Source organism: Girardinichthys multiradiatus, chromosome 21 (genome assembly GCF_021462225.1).
Source record: "Girardinichthys multiradiatus isolate DD_20200921_A chromosome 21, DD_fGirMul_XY1, whole genome shotgun sequence".
NCBI lineage: Eukaryota > Metazoa > Chordata > Actinopteri > Cyprinodontiformes > Goodeidae > Girardinichthys > Girardinichthys multiradiatus.
This window is the reverse complement of record NC_061813.1, coordinates 30700961-30719690: the sequence shown is the minus strand read 5'-3', so window position 1 is coordinate 30719690 and position 18730 is coordinate 30700961. Positions and strand designations below refer to the sequence as shown.

Here is an 18730-nt window from a genome sequence, read left to right as displayed (position 1 = left end):
CTATTTATTTGTACAGATATCTCTGGATTTCAATGCATTTGTAGATTTTGAGTGATGTAAAGAGAAGCAGCTCTGTAACTTTGGACCTTTGTTAAGAAATTGTTTTATTTTATTATAAATATTTTATTGAGAAGATTGCTTCAATGTTTTATTCATTTAGTTGTCCTTTTAAAGTTCTTCAAGATTTCTAAAACTGAATTTTACAACATTTATGAGTAGTTGCTACAGTAATATGTGCATATTATGGTATGTTGGTAATTGTCTTGTCCTTTTACAGGTTCTCTTTCTAGACTTATTGCATCCTGGTGAATAAACATCTTTATGGCCTATTAATTGTGACTAAATCAAAGACAACAGCCCTAAACCCACAATTCCACAGCAGTTTAGAGACAAACTCCCTCCTCTTCATTTAAGACACATTGATCACTTAAGCAAAAACACTTCTCAGATTTTGGGGTCATTTCAGTGCGTATGTCAGTGAAACCGCAAACGTACGTTAGTGCTGATTTCTGAGGGCTCACCTCGACAGCTGCGACCTTACGTGGGTCGAAGCCGTCACACACCAGCATGACCAGAGAGTCTCCGACAGCACGAAGCACTCTCACTGCCTCTGTGTGGGTCATTCCCAGCAGGCTGTGGTTGTTCACCTCCAGGATACGCATCCCGACCTGCAGCCTTCCATCTCTGGCTGCTGCTCCGGTCGTACTCACCTGAAGAAAATATCGTTATTGTTTCCAAACTGGACGATTACTTAAAAAGAGAACCTGAATAAGGTCAAACTCTAGACAAGGTGTATAAAGATATGGATACATTGATTGTATTACCTTGGAGATAAAGATGCCCTCATCTGTGGGGTCAAAGGGGTTTCCAGCGTGACCTTTTGCTCCTCCCCGAATGCTAATCCCGAGTTTCTCTCCCGGCTGCTTTTGGATCAAAACCTCCTGCATGCCGGGTGGCGAAGGATCCCTCCGCACCAGCATACGGATCTCCTGTTTGTTGGCCAGGAGGGCCCGCACGGCTTCCTGGTGCGTGGCGTGTCGCAGGTCAATGGTGTTCACTTCTAATATGCGATCGCCGACTCGCAGGCCACTTTCACATGCTAAACCGTGAGGAATCACCTGCAGGAACAAGATGCAGACAATGACACCAGAACCATTTTTTTCTTAGAAGAAGCAAAAACCTTATATAAAAAGTGGTAGTACCTTTGAGATGAAAACCCCAGGTTCACTGATGCCGAAAGGGTGGCTAGCATGGTCACTGCCTCCAACAATGCTCAGTCCAAGAGCCCCACCTGACTTCACCAGGGTCACCTCCTGTTTGGGTTAGTAGGAGGAATTTTGGGTAGAAATTTGTGTAAATTTGGAAAAACAAATCAATTAAACATACATAAAAGTATAGCCAACCATGCAAACCCATAAATCTGTACTGCACACACAATATCTCAGCAGGCTACAATCTACAAGCACACTCCTCTCATCACAGCAAACCTTCATACCATGCACCATCTTCTCTGCAGCTGAACAGCATTAGGAATGTTGCAGGGACCAAAAAAGGAAGCATCAATAAGGTTTCTGCAGCACAGTTTACTAAAACATCTACTGTAGAAAAATTAGCCTGACAAGATAAAAACGTGGAGGCCTCTCACCTCAATGGGATACTCGTCTTCCATCTTTCCCACGTGGTTTCCCTGAAGGCCTTCCTCGTCTTGGTCTGGAGAGGCTGAAGGTTCCGGGGGTGGAGGGGAGTGGGCTCGTGCCCGGTTCTGACCCGGAGAGCCTCCCGGTGTGCTGAGGTCCCGCTCCACCAGCAGTGTGATGGTGGGGGAGGTGCCGGTAAGGAGCGCTACTGCCTGGTCATGCCTGGCCTCTGTCATGTCTACACCATTGATCTGGATCGACAGTGAAACCAACCATGGAGGAGGTGTGAGCCCACCAGGATATTCCCAGCGATCATTTACAACTAACAACAAGGGGAAACAACATGCTGACACTAGATTCATTACTTTAAGATAGATTTGAAATACTAATTCTTGCCTTTATTTACTTAAAACCCAAGTGGAAGAGGAAGTTTCCTCCAAAACGTTTGTTCTTAAGTCAATAAAGGCAAATAAAGTACTACTTTAATCCTGTTTTGTGTATACGTCTAAAACGAAAACACAATTATTTGCAGCCCGGTGATATATTATAATCTCCACACTGCACCATCCTGACAAGCAGAGGTCAGCACTGACCCGACAGTAACAGTTCTTACCACAGGCTGAAAGGCTCTGCTGCTGCAGTAACATTCATCTACGACAGCAGCAGAGCAACACCGCCCAACACCATACCCACCACCAGCAGTCAAGGAGACTCGCTCAAAGTTAGTGAGCATGCAGCAGGACAGAGTGTTACAGAAGAGACAAAAACAGGGAGGCAAAAGGGAATAACAGTCAGATAGGAAGCACAACACATCCAATGCAGCAGGACGTGAAGGAAAAATGTCTGAATAGAGCAGCATCACATTCATCATCCATACAGATGCTACAAAATGCTGGTAGCAGAGGTGACGGCATCAACCAATTATTGAGTCGCAGAAAGATAAAAAGGCAAAATAGTTTTTTGCAGATGACAAAGCCCAACCAGAGTGATGAAAACACAAACAAGAATGGAATAAATGAAACATTTTACTTTTTTCCCCCAAACTTAGAAACCTACTGCAAATCTAGTTTAATAGCAACATCATTATCAATAACATTATCAAAATATGTTGTTTTCATGATAGGATATACTGAAATATCTACAGATGCATCGAGAAAATGAACGGTGGCCAGGATTGGATGATTTTTACCCTGATTGACTTATCTTGGTGATCAATCTGTGGAGAACTTAAAAATCTGATCTTTTTATGATCAGTGAACACACCATACCTAAGCACCAACAGGTCGCACTCACAACAACACTCTTCAGTGTGGAAGTTGTTGCAAAAAGACTCAGTTATTTTCAGGATCAGGGAGGTTGTTTAATGAGGTCAGAGGAAGAATCTAAAGGGAAACTATTCTCAGCAGCCTGATCAGAAATGTCTGTGGCGGCTGTGAGAGGGCGAAAGAAACTAAGGCTTTTAGCAAATGACATGACGGCAGTATGTATTACTGTAAAGTTGCTCTGTTTCTTCCCTTCTGAGCTTTCAACCTGTGAGAAAAGCTATATTCCAAATGTCGGAGGATGTTTGGAAATTTCACAGTTAAAACAAGGGTCTACTTTCTCTTGCAAATGCACACCAAGAATGCTAGCCACAGTAATCTGGCCAATCATAAGTATAACATTTTGTCTGTTTAAAAAAAAACAAAAAAAACAGTAAAATGAATTTTTACAGCAACTGTTTTCTCAAAACACACACAGTGTGACATCACCCCTGATAATATAAACACATCTTCCTTTAATATACTTATTAACAATTGAAAGCTGTTAACGCTGGATTCTGCAGTTCAGTTTTACATGAGTACCAGGTGTGGTTTACAACCCGTTTGTGAAGGCGACCCTGCAGTGAACATGTTCAGCAGTAGAACGATGGTACTCACGGAGATCACCCTGTCTCCCACATGCAGCGTGCTGTCTCTGTGTGCGGCTCCCCCCTCAGCGATTCTGGAAATGTAGATTCCCTGAAAACCAAACATATGGTCACGAATTTTAAGACTTTTTGCACCGCTTTGAAACAAGAACAGAGATACTGGTCATCTCCTGTGAGTATTATAAAATATAATGATGTTTGATATAGGAGAGCTATGGAAGTAAAATGTTTGGTGCAACAGGCTAAAATACTGTGATAATTGTCTGTCTCATAAAAATGGGAGTATGCAAGACCAAAATCTGGTATTTAAATAGTTGTTATAAAATCCTATTTGGTAGCTAGAAATATACATCACGTTTAGACAAAAATCAAACATCATTAAGTCCAATAAAAGTACATTTGATCATCTAGACATTTGTCTGCCATCACCCCTGATGATCTGCCCCCTCTCTGCATTAAGAAATTAATCAGTTTAATCAGTGATAAACCAATTTGAGCAACTAGCCTGCTCCACCAAAGCAGAACATGAAAGCTCTTTCAGGAGCAAGGACTGCTGAACCCCAGCCACCGATCAACCCACCATTGCATCCACTGAAAAACAAAACTTTGATAAACATCCAACACTTACAGTCTGACCTGCCTAAATCACACGTTTAGGAGTCCTTTCCATTTTTCCTTGTGCTTCCTGAGCTCCAGAGCTGTGCTGCTCTGGTCCAAGCCTACACCTCACCATGTCCAATTACTGTGGACCTATCAAGTTTCAGGGCTGGCTATTTATATTGCTGTCACCCCAGTGATGACTGTAAACGCCTTGGCGAGAATAAGCACTGCTAAAAGATGGATATCTCTCACTGTGACGGTTACTGCAAGTGTGTTTTCAATTTCCAAGATCATTCTCGTTATTGAGTTTACACAAAAGCTCTTTAATTACGGAATGACAGGTTGTGTCTGCTGCTGTTTATGATCTTTTGACCTGGAAGTGAAACAACAGGGGCTTTTCAATCAGACTTTGTAAGTCCGGTATGCTCTAAATAAATGATAATTCTTACAGATAAACGGTGTGCTTAGGGGCGTCTTACTGTGTCTCCTGTACGATACGGTGTTGAGCCTTTGCCCCCTGCAATGCTGAATCCCAGGCCCTTGTCGTTCCGGATCAGGCAGGTGGAGAACCTCTGCCGGGGTCCGCTGGGACTGCTCTCCAAGTTAAAGGCGAGGCCACTGCTCCGCCTCTCCCGTGGGAAGTAGTCATCCTCAGGCCTCAGCGGCGTGGTGGTGATGGCGTTCTCAGGCTCCACCATGCGCTCCCGCAGGACTGTCATGGAAACTGTCGCACCGGAGCTACGGAGAGCCTCCACTGCGGTGTGATGCTCCGCTTCATGAAGGTCTACTCCGTTCACCTGAGAAACAGAAACAGACAGGTAAAAAAATGAAAGGCATGAACAGAAACTTCTTTAATCTGTTGAAGTCAAATTGATTTTTACCTCTAGAAGCTTATCACCCACTTTCACCCCTGCTTTTGCTGCAGGACCCTCCTCTGATACTCTTGAGATGAAGATTCCCTTAAAAACACAATCAAAGAAAGTATATAAAATCTGCAGCTTGCATTTGGCCACTCTCATCCCAAGCTTTTACAGATCCAAGTGGGTTTTTCACCTCGTCGTCTCCCTTGTAAGGTGTAGATCCTTTTCCTCCAGCAATGCTGATACCAAGCCCACCAGACTGTCGAACAATGATCAGCGAGTGCTGCAAGTTGATCGAAAAGAAGTCAAAAACATCGGCACTGAATCTCAACTTAAAAACATGTTTCTCAGATTATGTTGTGTTTTTTAAATTGATGTTCCAGCTAATTATCTTTGACCTCCCTTCATCTACCAGTAGGTGGCATCAGACAGCCCTGAATGATTCTAGTTGTAATAAAAAGGCAGAATTTTTTACCTAAATAATTTGTGGACATCTGTGCTAAATGCACATGTGTGCTTATATAGACAAAGTTAGAAAAGCAAGACGTGCGCGGGAAAGATAGAGGGTGTGCACTCTCTATGTAGGTCATGCAGAAATGTGAATGAATCGAGACATTAAAAAAGAAGGAAGCACCGAGTACAACAAGAAAAGTAAAGAGTCCTGCATGTGGAAACGGTTTAGCTTTAAAGTTAATGATTTAATACAAATTGTTCTTTAGGATCTACTTGTCTGAAGAATAAGCAAATGTTCTGGTAAGACCCCGGGTCACACGACAGCATATCTGCCTTGCCTTTACATGGCGTACGAAGATATCCTACTTTAAGTGACCGACTCTACAGAATCACCTTTACACCTGAAACTGTAGCACACAGGATGTTCTCTAGCTAAACCAGCCGGGCTGGCCCTGAAACACATCTAAGATATGAAGGACTGTGGGCCCTTGAGGACCAGGGGTAAGAAACACTGTGCTACACTATGCAGCCGCTCTGTCTCCGCTGATGAAGATTAACTCCACCCAGTAAGCCGAATGCTTGTAGTAGCCGACAGGGCAGGAGGGCTCGGATCTCTGAACAATTTAACCAATATCAATACGACTTCTTGGGAGTACTCAGACTATGCAGAGAACAACGAATTTTCAGCCCAAGATGGTGAAGCAATCATTAACAATGCAAAAATAAACAAATCAGATGAAATCGCCACGATAAAAAGTAACTTAGTTTATACTTAGTTGCACACTGTACTTTTTAAACTCTTCCTCGCAATACCAGCTGTATATACTGTGTAATGGGGACGCATGACAAAGGACATGCATTCTTCATATACATGACAGGACTTGCTATCTCACAAAATGTGTCTCATTTCTTTAGGGCATGTTGGTGTCTTTAGATACACTAACCTATGTGCAAACTTATCTGTGCAGCATAATATTTTGGACAATATTTCATGCAAGGAGGGTAGATGAAAACTATAGAAAAGGGGACAGTGGAGCAATCATGATCTTTCTCACAATCGAAACAACATCCAATTTGTTATTTACACATATAAACAGTTGCACTTTAAAATAATGCTACGGGATTAATCCATGCAAAACTATTCTGGTAAAATTATCTTAATAAAAAAATAACCTGGAGGAAATCACATTCTACAAATGAGAAACATCAATGGGAAAAACAGGGAGCAAAGCGGCAGAGGGAGAGGAGAGCCAGGAGACGGACAGTGTGCCAGAACCTGACGATTGACTGAAATTCGCACCATCACAGTTGGAAAAGAATGGAAACATTTTAGGTGGCAGGACAACATACAGCTCAAAAAAAACAAAAAACTTTTAAATATTTTAAATACTTCACTACTTTTGGATTCATCTAAGCAAGATATTAGGAAACCTCCTGTTATACAATGCAATTTACAACTAAAACAAACACCTATTAAAACAAGTCATATCAGTTCAGATTATTTCCAGCTGTGCTGTAGTTGGCTTCATGGTTTAATGTCGGCAGGATCTGATATTTAGAAACACCTCTGAATTGGATCAACTCCTCTCTCTGTAGAATAATAGACTGTAAACATGTTTCTAGGCATATATAATGGACAGCTCCAATTGTTTCTCATAATTTTGTTGATGCCTTTCCGCCCTGGCATTGTGCCAACAAAAATCTGAACATTTCTGTCTTTATTCCAACTTGAATTGACTTCTAATCTTTCAGATGCAGTTTCTGTTATTTATAATCTTCTGTATATGACTGCATGATATCTGAAACGTTCCATTACTTGCATCCTTTATCTGAATGCAGAGTGACACATCAATTCGGTTTGCCAAACTTGTCAGAAAAATGCATGATGGGAGATTATACCTCCTCATATAAGACTAAAGGAAATTTTTACCACCAAACATTATGAGAGCTCATAACTACAGCTACCGTATGGTGAACAAATTAGAATAATTTATAACATGGTTAAATTGTGTGCCTTTCTCTTACTCGTCCAGCCCTAAACTCAGGTTCTGCCACACCGACACGCCAGTAAAAGACCTGTTCGGGTTTTTTTTTTTTATGATGGGCTCAAATGGACTTGATTTATGTGACTGTTTTCTCCACTTCCTCAACCTGTGTTAGCCTGGGTGGATGGGTGATGCACTAAAGGGCACACTGGGTGGGAAAGAGTAGGTACAGACCTCTTCCTCCTCAATTCGAGCAGGTTCAATCAGCAGATTATTGACTTGATCAAATGACACCCCCTGTTAGGACAGGAACCAGCGAGAGGCATGCGGATTAGTTAGGCCAAAATTAAAATATCCACTCACTCCCACACGCACACGCTCTCCATTAACGTCACACGTTCCCCATCACTGTCTGCCCACCTTGCAGCAGAAGTGATTCCACATTCACTCCCCAGCCACCAAAAGCAAATACAGGCAGAGGTGGAAAGACAAGACCAGGGAGCTGAGCCAGAGTGCAAAACAAAACACAAACACCAGTGTGCAGCGAGAGCAATAACAAGAAAGCAAAAGCTCCTGAACCAGAAGAAGCACAACCTACAAACTGGAAGAATTTCTTTCCTAGAAAGCTTCACTGGATCTACAGGGGAATAAAACAGGCCAGGTCCAGGTTTCAAAGTAGTCAAACTGATCTTTTGGTGCCAAATAAAGATTTCTTTCTCATCAAATAAGTGCTTAAAACTGGATTTGCTGCACTAGGTGCCACTATTTCATTTGGGCATTAAACAAGATGAACCACTGGAGGTTAAAAGGAGGAAAAGCTGACTTTGATAGTCAGAAAGAGTGTACAACTACAAAAATTCAGCCCGGCCACATTTATTGGCACCACTGGTGAAGATTGTTAAAAGCCTCTAATTGCAGCAGAATGTTATCACAGAAAAAAACATTTAATCTTTTTTTTGGGCTTTTCAGTAATAAATACTCCAGGTGGTTCAGGAGTAAAACAAAGGATCAATCCTTGGAAAAGCTCCTCGTGTCCATTGTAAGGTACAGTAGAGGATCTGTGAGGCTGTGGGCCTGTGTCTCTTTTAAAAGGCTGTAGAGAACTAGTCAGAGTGCATGGATCTATAAACCCTTTGAAACACCAGGATATTTTAAAATAAAACCCGGTTGACTGTGCCAGAAACCTGAATGTGGAGCATTTCTGTTACTCTCCACAGGATAATAATCCCAAACATATGACCAACTATATGCTATTATATTTATATGCTGCTGCAATAAAAGATACATTTTAAGGCTTTTTCCACTTTTTTCCACCAAGGGTGAGAATAAATGTGTCTACAATGTTGAATTGTGATACCGGTACCGATGTTTAGTTGGTAATCTGTCCCATAACTTATGATATTGTGAACTAATTATAAAATTTCAATAATAAAAAAAAAAGAAGTTAGATTTAATTAATTTATTTAAACGTCTAAAACAATTACGACCGTTTAACTAAAACGAGGCTCGTTAGATCTCACATTCCAGCTCTGCCAGTAAATGTTCTGGCTGGTCTGAGTTCAGCCACACAAACAGAACCCCATTCACAAAAACACACACAGAACAGATTTGGTGAGATGATCGTCGTGTTAAACAGGATTTTATAATAAATTAACACAAGTCATTAAGTTTTCCCCAGATACTTCATTATCAAGCAGCAACTGATCAGACTTCTCTGCATGTGGATGGCATGTTATGAAAGCAGCGTGTGGAAACATCATTATTTGATGAAATCAGCAGATGGTTTGTAATGGTGAGTAGTCTGAAACTGAGTCAGTGCTCTGCAGGAAAAGCTGATTTTATTCAAAGAATTAATGTTAAGTTAATAAGCATAAACTGTGGTCCTGAGCTCATCTCTCATGTGGGATTATTTTTAATATCTCACATGTGCGTGTTTTTCAGAACCGAACAGAATGATGTGGAACAAAGCTGATTAAGTGTGACGATGAATTATGTTTTCCTACTTTGTAAGCAAGACTGCATCCTAACAGAACCTGAATCTGTTTTACCTTCACTTGGCTGGAGTTGCCCTGTAGCCGGATGTCTTCCAGCTCTTCTATTCTGTGATGGAGCTGAGGGGTGCCTACAATCTGCTCTCCCTCCTCCTGCTCTTCTTCCTCCTCTTCCTGCTCATCCTCAGCAGCCTGTGTTGGGGAGTTGAGCCTATCAGGACTGAAGCCCTGCAGCAGTGCAGCCACGGTCTCCGGTTTGGGCAGCTTGTTGATTTTGAAGTGCTTCTTGTAGTGTGGCGTGTCCTTTCTGATTAGCCGCTGCTTCTCTGGTGGAAAAGCTGGCCTCTCGTCTTCGTCGCTCCTCTCGCCATTCTCTCTGTCCTCCTCCTCGTCGTCCTCATATCCACCGCGGATAATTGGTTCTTCTGCAAAGTGCACAGTGGGCTGTAGAACGAAAGAGATTAATTTCAAGAGATTTCATAGTAAGAGTGAATGTACACTTGTGGAAGTAGTAGAAGTTATAACAATGACAAAACGTTTGTTTTTCAGGTAGATCAGGAATGTCCAACTCTAGTCCTTACGAACCAGAGTCCTGCAGGTTAGACGTGTCCTTGTTCCAACACAGCTGATTTAAATGGCTAAATTACCTCCTCCATATAGAGTCAACATTCATCATCTCACCAGGAACTTCAATGAGAAAGGTTCAATGTCTGTGAAGAACGATTCAGGGTTCCAAGGACGTGAAGCTAGTGCCAGGACCATCTTCTCAGGAGGACTCAACTAAGCAATCAGGTTGCCACTGGTGCAGAGCTTGTACTGGAATGGCCGCAGGCAAATGTGTACGTTTCTGTACCCGCAGGGAGATGAAAACGTTTGAATGCTGACCTGGTGTTCACCAAATTAGCCACTTCTCCACCAAGAAAAGATAAACCCAGGACTGGAGAAAAAAAAAAGATGCTTGTCAAATGAAGCCCCATTCAAACTGTTTAGGACATGTAGGAAAAAGCCTATCCAGAGAAGATAAGGTGAGCACTAGCATGAGTCCTGGGTTGAGCCAACATGGAGGCATCATGAAACTATTTACATGCAAGGTTGCCTCTCATTCAAGGAAGTGGTCTCACTGGCAATTTTACCAAACCAATCGCAATGAATAAAGAAAAATCAAAACAGCCTCAAGAATAATCCAGGAGCAGTTTGGTAGAAGAGCACTATATAGCACCATGTCACAGGACAGAAGTATCTCACAGATCATAACATTAAACTTCCCCAAATGTTAATCATATCAAGAACATGTGGTCAACCCTAAAGGACAAGTGGACAAAAACAGAGACAGGTTTAAAGCACCGATAAAGCAAGAATGAGTTCCCATCAATCAGGATGTGGCCTAGAAGCTGATATCCAGTATGTCGGGTTAAACTGCAGATGACTTAAAAAACAAAGGCCAACACCGTCGATATAGACATGTTGCATAACCTTATATGTAAGCTTTTAAAACGTCTATCTTTTTCAGATGTTTCTGTGGTATACTGAAGTTTAATGGAAAAACATTTAACACTAAAGCAATGAGGTTTGTGAAAAATATTTCTGTAAGTCTCAAACCTTTTGACCAGGATTCTAGTTCTATTTTAATTATTTCAAAACAAGACACAGCCAGTTTTTACCTCAATGTACTCCACCTCCATCTCATCCAGCTCTTCCTCCTCCTGAGGGGAATGGCCGTCCACAAGGTCCTCTCTCTGTGAGGTAGCAACTAGGTTGCGTCTGTCCTCGTGGGACGTGGCTGACAGAGTGCTGTTGGACACCTGGGAGTCGTGGCTCTGATTCGAAACGTCACTGAGTCGTTTCTCCTGAAAACAGGGACATCGTTTACAATAAGCCTGTGTTGATCACACCAGTACATAAAAAAGCTCAAATTCTCTATAAAATTAGGTTTTACCAGGCAATACTGACCAAGTTATCAATTAAAAGTCAGATTTTTATTACCTGTGGGTCAACTGACTCGTCTTCTCCATCAGGTCTGGATGTGTAGGTCTCATTCCTCCTGTCCTCTATCCCCTTCTTCATTACCTTCAGCTCACTGGGATGAGGTGTGGCTCTGCGCTGGAGGCCCTGAGGAGAAGGAAAGCAGAACAATGAATTCCCCAACTCATAAATCTCTCAGCTGTTATCAGGCTGACTCCTAGGGAAAAAAATAGTTTGACAGATAACTGGCTGGTCACAGCTTGACCGAACCTGAGCGACGGCCACACAGTCACAAAGGGAATCCAGTCTTTTTTTTACTGATCAGTGAATGCGCTGTAGCTAAGAGCTAACAGGTCACACTCAAAACAAAACTCTTCAGCGTGAAAGTTGTTAGCAAGCTTTTCCTTTCTTACCATCGCGAACCATGTGCTTGGGTCAGATTACATAAAGACTGAGCATGCTTGCACAAACACCCCAAGTGGGTAAGGAGTAATCCAAAGGATTAATATGTAAAAGAAGCAGCTCATACCCACTGTCGAGTACCGTAGAGGATCTGTAATGCTGTGGACTTGTTCTCGTTCAAAATTACCTTGGAGCTCTTTGAAAAATTAGGACATTTCAAATAAAAAATGTGGTGGACTGACAGATTAAACAAAGCTGGTTACCACTAGGTTTTATAAAAGGAAGATGATCCAAAACATCTGGAACGAGATATTCAGAACCGATGATGGATTGGTAGGAATAAGACTTTTTCAACATGAACACAACAATGTAGCATTTTCTCACTCTGCGCTCTGCTGCAGCTTCATCATCTTCTTCCTCTCCAGCTTTGGTCTCCTCCTGGAACTGAATGACGGACACTCTGTTCAGATTGCTGTCTGTCCAGCTGTCGTCCACGCTGTTCTGTAGCAGGTTCTCTGTGGGGTAAAGAGCGCAGTGAGGAATAAAAGTAATAAATGTAATTTATTTAAACAACCCAAATCTGCTTTTAATTGAAGTTTTTAGAAGTGAAAACGGAAGAAAAAAAATCTGGAAATTATTGATTTTAAGTAGAACATAATAACTAAAGTAATTTGAGTAACTTTATTACAGAAACTGTGAAAATATTTGAACGTAGGGCTCACCGAGGCTTGGTGATGGCTGTTGGGGGAGTAGATAGCAGGTCAACACTTTCTCTCCTGTTCGCTCATCATCTTCGGTCTGGAACTTGAGCATCGGCTGGGACTGGTTCTCCGCGAGCCACATGGCCTTCAGGTTGAGGTTTGTCAGGGCGAAAGGCAAGTTCTGTAATCTGGACAGAAGTAAAGACAACATAAGGTCAACCAGAACCTTTCTTTTTAAGGAAGTGAACAGAATGAGATCCAAATGACACTTTAATCAGCCAATATGACAAAACTCCAACCTGAATTTAAGAAACTTTAAAGGAAATAAATCATTTGATGCATTTAATTAAACACCTGAACAACAAAGAGGAGTGTAAATTGCAAGGAAGGTTCCCAAGCATTTTTCTATTGGAAATAACACTTTTCCAAACCCAAATTTCCTGATGTCACGGTCAACGTTAGATGCACGCATCAGGGGTAAACACCAAGTTCAATATGAATTTAATTGGTAGAGATTCAAGCTTTAAATATCCATTAGACGGACTAATGGATGGTTGGACAGATAGACGAAGTGGATGGACGGATGAACGGACAGAAACACAAATGAATAGATGGATAGAAGGTGAGTCGGTACCTCAGAAGACCCAGAAATGTAATGGAAAACATTTTATAATCATATCTGCACAGCACTACTCAGATGATTTTTGGTCACATTAATGAAGAAATGTCTGTATGGTCCTGATCTTTATGGAAAACAGTGTTGTTTTCGATAACGATGACGAAATTATTTCATTTTCACCCCTTTTTTTCATGATGATAACAAGACGATGACAAGATCAACATGGCTCTTAGAGGACTAAAACATGGCGAGATGTGTGTGAATGTTTGTTGACGAGACTAGATGAAAATGTTAGTGGGCGGTCAGTCAGATGTTTAAAGTGCATGATTTTTCTGCCTACTGTCCATGTAATCTGTCAGTAGTATCACCAGTCCGTATCCTTGTTTGGTCACGCAAAGCACCACCATGGGTTTATTATTTTATACACAAAAACAAAGAACCTCAACAGTACAGATACATTATAATTTTGACCACTGCTCATTAAAGAAAGACCAGATGGCCTAAGTACAGGGTGGTGACAGTCATGTGGTTAATAGCTATCAAAATGTATTTTTGTTTTGCTTAACAGTTAAGACCCATTTGTGAGATGTCCTTTAAGATATGGTATCTACATTTGACTGTTTTGTATTCAGCTGTAGTCCTTTACAGGAGGTGTAATTTGTATACTTTGTAGTTTTCGTCAACTAAATCTGGACTAAAACTATGATGAAATGTGACTAAAACTAATAAGCCTTTTCGTCCAAAAGACTAAGACTAAAACTAAAATGGCTGCCAAAAACAACACCGCCCTGAACCTCGGCAGGAAAAGTTCAGGTGAGGCTACCTGTTTCCAGCCACATCCAGCACATGCAGCTCGGTGGCGTCTGCCAGCTCAGCAGGCAGTTTGCTCAGCCGGTTATCTCTCAACGAGAGGACGTTGAGGCTGACGCAGCCGCCAAGTTCTTTGGGCACGCTGCCCAGCCGGTTCCGGTCTACATTCAAGTTCGTCAGCTTCTTCAGCTTGCCCAGCGAGCGAGGAAGTGACTGTGAGGGGAAATTAAAGACGGTTAAATCCTGTTAATTGTGATAAGTGTGCATATACAGACTAACTTTGAGTGGGAGTACCTGTAAAAGATTCTCTGTGAGAACAAGCTCTGTGAGGTTTTCACACTCTCCTAAGGAGTCGGTCAACTGAGTCAATCGGTTCTGGTCCACTTTCAGGATGGACAGCTGCTTTAAACAGCCTGGGGACAAACACAACATAACATTTAGAAATTTAACTGAGCCTTCAGAAACATGGTTAAAACTTTTATGTTGTGTACCGGGATCCAACAGATTTTCAAATCAAACAGTAACACTTTTCCACACTCCACAATTCTGAGTCCTTTTTAAACTTTATACATAACGTTCAACAAGGAAGCATAAATGGATGGAAGAACAGAAGAATAGATGGATAACTGAAATGAGGGACAAACAGATGGATAGAAGCATGGCCAAAACTGCATTTTAGATGATGGAATAGGTAACAAATATTTTCTCCACACAGTTTCTTTTTCCAATCTTGTACAGATCTGGAAAATATTTAAATACAATACCAAACTTTTCCAGACTATGTAGATAAGATATTCTTTATTGAACCCCAGGGTAAATATGTGTGCATACATCTAAGTTGTCTTTGAAATAAGTAAAATCATAGACTTGGTCTAGGTCCAATAAAGATAAAGTCTCTGCGGTTCTGCACTGAAACCATTATTCCAGTAGAGGGCAGCAGCATCTTTGTTTAAAAGGAGTCTTATGGAGCACAAGTGTTTTCCAAACCAATTCTCTATAAACTATCATTTTCCAGGCTTATACTTTGATCAGTACAAACACAAAAGTGAAACAGCAGCTTCTTATTACAGTTAATAAACAAACCAAGACCAAAGTTTTCTACTGAAGTTTCCTCACCTATACTGTCCGGGATGACCTCAAGCAGGTTCTGTGTGAGCAGCAGGTCGGTGAGAGCCAGGAGGCCGTTCAGCTCCGAAGGAAGCTCCTCCAGACGGTTCTCAGAGACATCCAGACACACCAGCCGCCGAAGGTTTCCCAGCTCCTGCACACAGAAAATAATAACATGTGCAACTGTGTAATCAAGGCACAGCACGGTCATTTTCTTCACTGCGAAGTCAAAGGAAAAAACGTCACGCAGGGCCAGTGTTGGTTTAAAAACTGTACTTACAGGTGGTAACGAAGACAACTGATTACGGTCCAACCACAGCTCTCTCAGGTTAGGGAGAGCGCCTAGTGTGTCCGGCTAAACCAAAACAGGATAAAGAACAAGAGAAAGTATGTTGAAAACACAAAATATGCTTTTCATTTCAGGTGCAAAGAGAAGGAACTCAGGCTTCTGCACAAAGCATTTTTACAGTTAGTGGAATCTGGTACCAGATGAAAGTTATTACCAGAAATCATTTCTAACAAGATTCTGGCATAATTTAAGCCGATCGTCTCTAGATTGGTTCAATGGTCAGAGGAGAAAGATCAAGCTGTTCAATGTGAGGTTTTTAAGCGTAAGAACACTGTAAACATCAGTAGTAGCTGTGCAACAATGAAAGATGGGGACTACCTCCAAAATCTTCAATTTCCCCTTAAATCAACAGCTAAGGTTAAAACGTTGACCCAATATGGACCCACGCATCAAAACAGTTGGATAACGTAGGCCAACATTAAGCTTCTGGAGTGGACTCAACCCAATTTAAAATGCCAGGAAACCAAATTTAAGTCTACAAATTCTGTGAAAATACTGATCCAAAATTTAAACACAATTATGCCAGAAGTGTCTTAATGGCTAGGAAAAGGTGTATAATTGAGGTGCCACCTGCCAGGGCCATTTAAAGGGGGTTTCTGTAAATATCTGAGTCTGTGTGCATTATTTTTAGTCCACGATGTTTCATGTCACCAGGAATTATCTACCCTGTTCTGCTAAGACAGGTGGGAGCTCCTGCACTAAAAGCGGCTCTCAGCTGCTTTAGCTCTGACAAACCGTCTCTCTTGTGATCGTTAAGGTAAACGTGTGTTTTGGATCATTATTACTGTAACAGGAATGAAGGAGATACCTAAAAGTCAGGTGCGTATCACTCAGTAAGGACAAATAAGAGATCTAAGGGTGCTGTTTGGTGAGGAAGCTATCTTGTAAAGCAGAGATGTTAACGAACCAAAACTTCCAGTTCATTGCTGCCCAGGTCCAGTTGCTCCAGTTTCACCAGGAAAGACAGTGACCTGCACATAAGACAGCACAAGACGTTACATCACCTGAAAGGAACAGAGAGTCCTGCTTCACACGTGGCGACAGCAGACCATTCAGTCACGTGTGATCACGCATTTAAAGAATGCTTTTGATCCTAGTCTGCAACATGTAACCAAAAGTGTGCGTAGCTGTGTTTTAATAAATTAAATGTCTGTATCTTAAGAGATTTTTGAGATGAAATGAAGCTGATCTAAACAGCAACGGTGAGAACAATAGATATGAATGAAGCGTCACTCAATGACGATGGTGAACACCAGAAAAAAAACAACTATCCTTGAACATAAACACTGAGCAGCTCCGACACTTACGTGGGCAGAGACTTCAACCGGTTCTCCCTGAGCTCCAACGTCACCAAGTTGGCCAGACTTTTAAAGGAGAGAGAGAAAAAGGGGGACAGGAGTTGGCAGGAGAGGAAAGGGGGAGGGGGGGGCATGTTGGTTAGTTAGATGGCAGGTCAGATCATCCAGGCTTCCTGGCATGGTGAGGGGCTCATCCATCTGTCTGAGCACTCTGACTGAAAACAGTCTCTCAGCGTATGAATGGTCTGAGTCACAGCTTCATTTGAGTAGCGTTGCATCTTTTTACTAAAAGATTCCTTCCCAAAGTATTCATACCCCTTCAGCTTTGTCGCGTTTTGTCACATTAAAACCATCAAACCTCACTGTATATTACCGTGACACGACAGACCGCCACAAAGCAGCGCAAAATTCTGAAACGAAAGGAAAAGACCCTCAGAAGTCGCCTAATTAGTAATTAGAGTCTAGCTGGGAGTAATTAACCCTCAGTATAAATCCAGCTATTCTAAGAAGGCCTCAGAAGTTTGTTGGAGAACATTAATGAACAAGCAGCATCATGAAGACCAAGGAACACAGCAGACAGGTCAGACAGGAAGTTGTGAAGAAGTTCAAAACAGGGTTAGGTTAAAAACCTCCCAAGCTTTAAAATATGTCAGAGGCTTTTTGTTGCGTCGTTTCAAAATAAATGAGTATGGAACACCTGCAAACTTTCCAAGAGAGGACTGTCCACCTAAACTGACAGGCTGGGGAGGAAAATGATTCAAATCAGAAGCAGCCAAGAGGCCCATGGTAACTCTGGAGGAGCTGTACAGATCAACATCTCAGGAACGAGAAGCTACTCAAAGGACAACTATTAGTTGTGGGCTACCCAAATCTGGCCTTTTGGAAGAGTGGCAAAATGAAAACGAGAAAACCATAAGAAGTCTAGTTTGCCACAAGCCATGTAGGGGTCAGAGCGAGACAGTGGGAGAAGGTGCTGTGGTCAGATGAGACCAAAATGTAACTTTTACCTACATGGCAAACGCCATCATCACCATAAACATGCTGTTCCTGCAGTGAAATATGCAGGTGGCAGCATCATGCTGTGGGGAAGCTTTTCTTCTGGTCAGCTTCCCTGTTCCTGCTGAGAAGATGGACCTCTGGAGACTGGGATGGAGGTTCACCTTTCAGCAAAACAGTGACCTTAAACATAAAGCTACAATGGTTTAGATCAAAGCAAATTTGTGTGTTGTAATGGCCTAATCAAAGACCAGACCTAAATCCAAATAAGAAGCTATATCAAGACTTGAAAACTGATCTTCGTTGATGTTCTCCATTGAATCCGACAGAGCTTAGGCTCTTTAGTGTCTAGATGTGGAAAGATAGTAGAGACATGTCCCAATACACTTGGAGCTGTAATAGCAATTAAAGGGGGTTCCACAAAGCGTTGACTATGGGAGGGATGTCTTGAGATTTTTATATGTAAAGAAATTTAAAAACAGGCACCGTTTTCCCCCAGTTCACAATCATGCAGATGTTTTGGTCCCTCATATAAACCCCCCAAAAACACACAGAAGACTGCGGTTGTAATGTGACAGAATATTGAAAAGCTTAAGGGTATGAATACTTTTGCAACGCCCAGTAAATAGCATTGTTATTATTAAGGGCAGCAAACCATTTATTTTAGATGATGTGTAACAACAATATTGCAAAGAAATAAACACAAAATACACCAAACATTTTCAATTTGTGACAAATTTTAAAATGGAAACAAGTTAAATTTCTCACATAAAATTTGCAACCATGAGCCGCTGTGATTATTTACATACTTTCCAATGTCGCTGGGTAATGTCTGCAATGCCACATCGTTGAGTGAAAGGTGAGCCAGCGTCCGCAGCTGAGTGAAGCCATCTGGCAACCTGAGGCAGAGACAAGCGAGGAGGAAATGGTGGACAGAGAGATACTTAGGATGTTCTTGCACATTGCATGAGATCTTTAGATGTTCCTTAGATATTCAGAGGTTATTCTACCGTTCTTCCCTAGCATGAAAATAGTGAAACTTGGAGATTGC

General features: G+C 41.7%; 1 protein-coding gene across 19 annotated transcripts in view; it reads right to left on the bottom strand.

Annotated features, from left to right (window-relative positions):
* Window positions 1-18730, bottom strand: part of scrib (scribble planar cell polarity protein) — an 80457-nt gene that overhangs the window by 26718 nt on the left and 35009 nt on the right. For 18 of the 19 annotated variants that reach the window (XM_047349360.1, XM_047349363.1, XM_047349352.1 and 15 more), the window contains exons 4-24: window positions 18489-18578; window positions 16693-16749; window positions 16293-16356; window positions 15317-15391; window positions 15046-15190; window positions 14224-14342; window positions 13943-14142; window positions 12522-12688; window positions 12184-12314; window positions 11419-11544; window positions 11097-11282; window positions 9493-9879; window positions 7679-7741; window positions 5200-5289; window positions 5028-5105; window positions 4626-4943; window positions 3557-3637; window positions 1646-1888; window positions 1203-1313; window positions 825-1118; window positions 522-710 (exon numbers count right to left, since the gene is read on the bottom strand). In XM_047349360.1, coding sequence (XP_047205316.1) covers window positions 522-710; window positions 825-1118; window positions 1203-1313; window positions 1646-1888; window positions 3557-3637; window positions 4626-4943; window positions 5028-5105; window positions 5200-5289; window positions 7679-7741; window positions 9493-9879; window positions 11097-11282; window positions 11419-11544; window positions 12184-12314; window positions 12522-12688; window positions 13943-14142; window positions 14224-14342; window positions 15046-15190; window positions 15317-15391; window positions 16293-16356; window positions 16693-16749; window positions 18489-18578 — 3214 coding nt within the window. The remainder of the gene's footprint in view (window positions 1-521; window positions 711-824; window positions 1119-1202; window positions 1314-1645; window positions 1889-3556; window positions 3638-4625; window positions 4944-5027; window positions 5106-5199; window positions 5290-7678; window positions 7742-9492; window positions 9880-11096; window positions 11283-11418; window positions 11545-12183; window positions 12315-12521; window positions 12689-13942; window positions 14143-14223; window positions 14343-15045; window positions 15191-15316; window positions 15392-16292; window positions 16357-16692; window positions 16750-18488; window positions 18579-18730) is intronic. The other variant, XM_047349355.1, reaches the window with a different exon arrangement.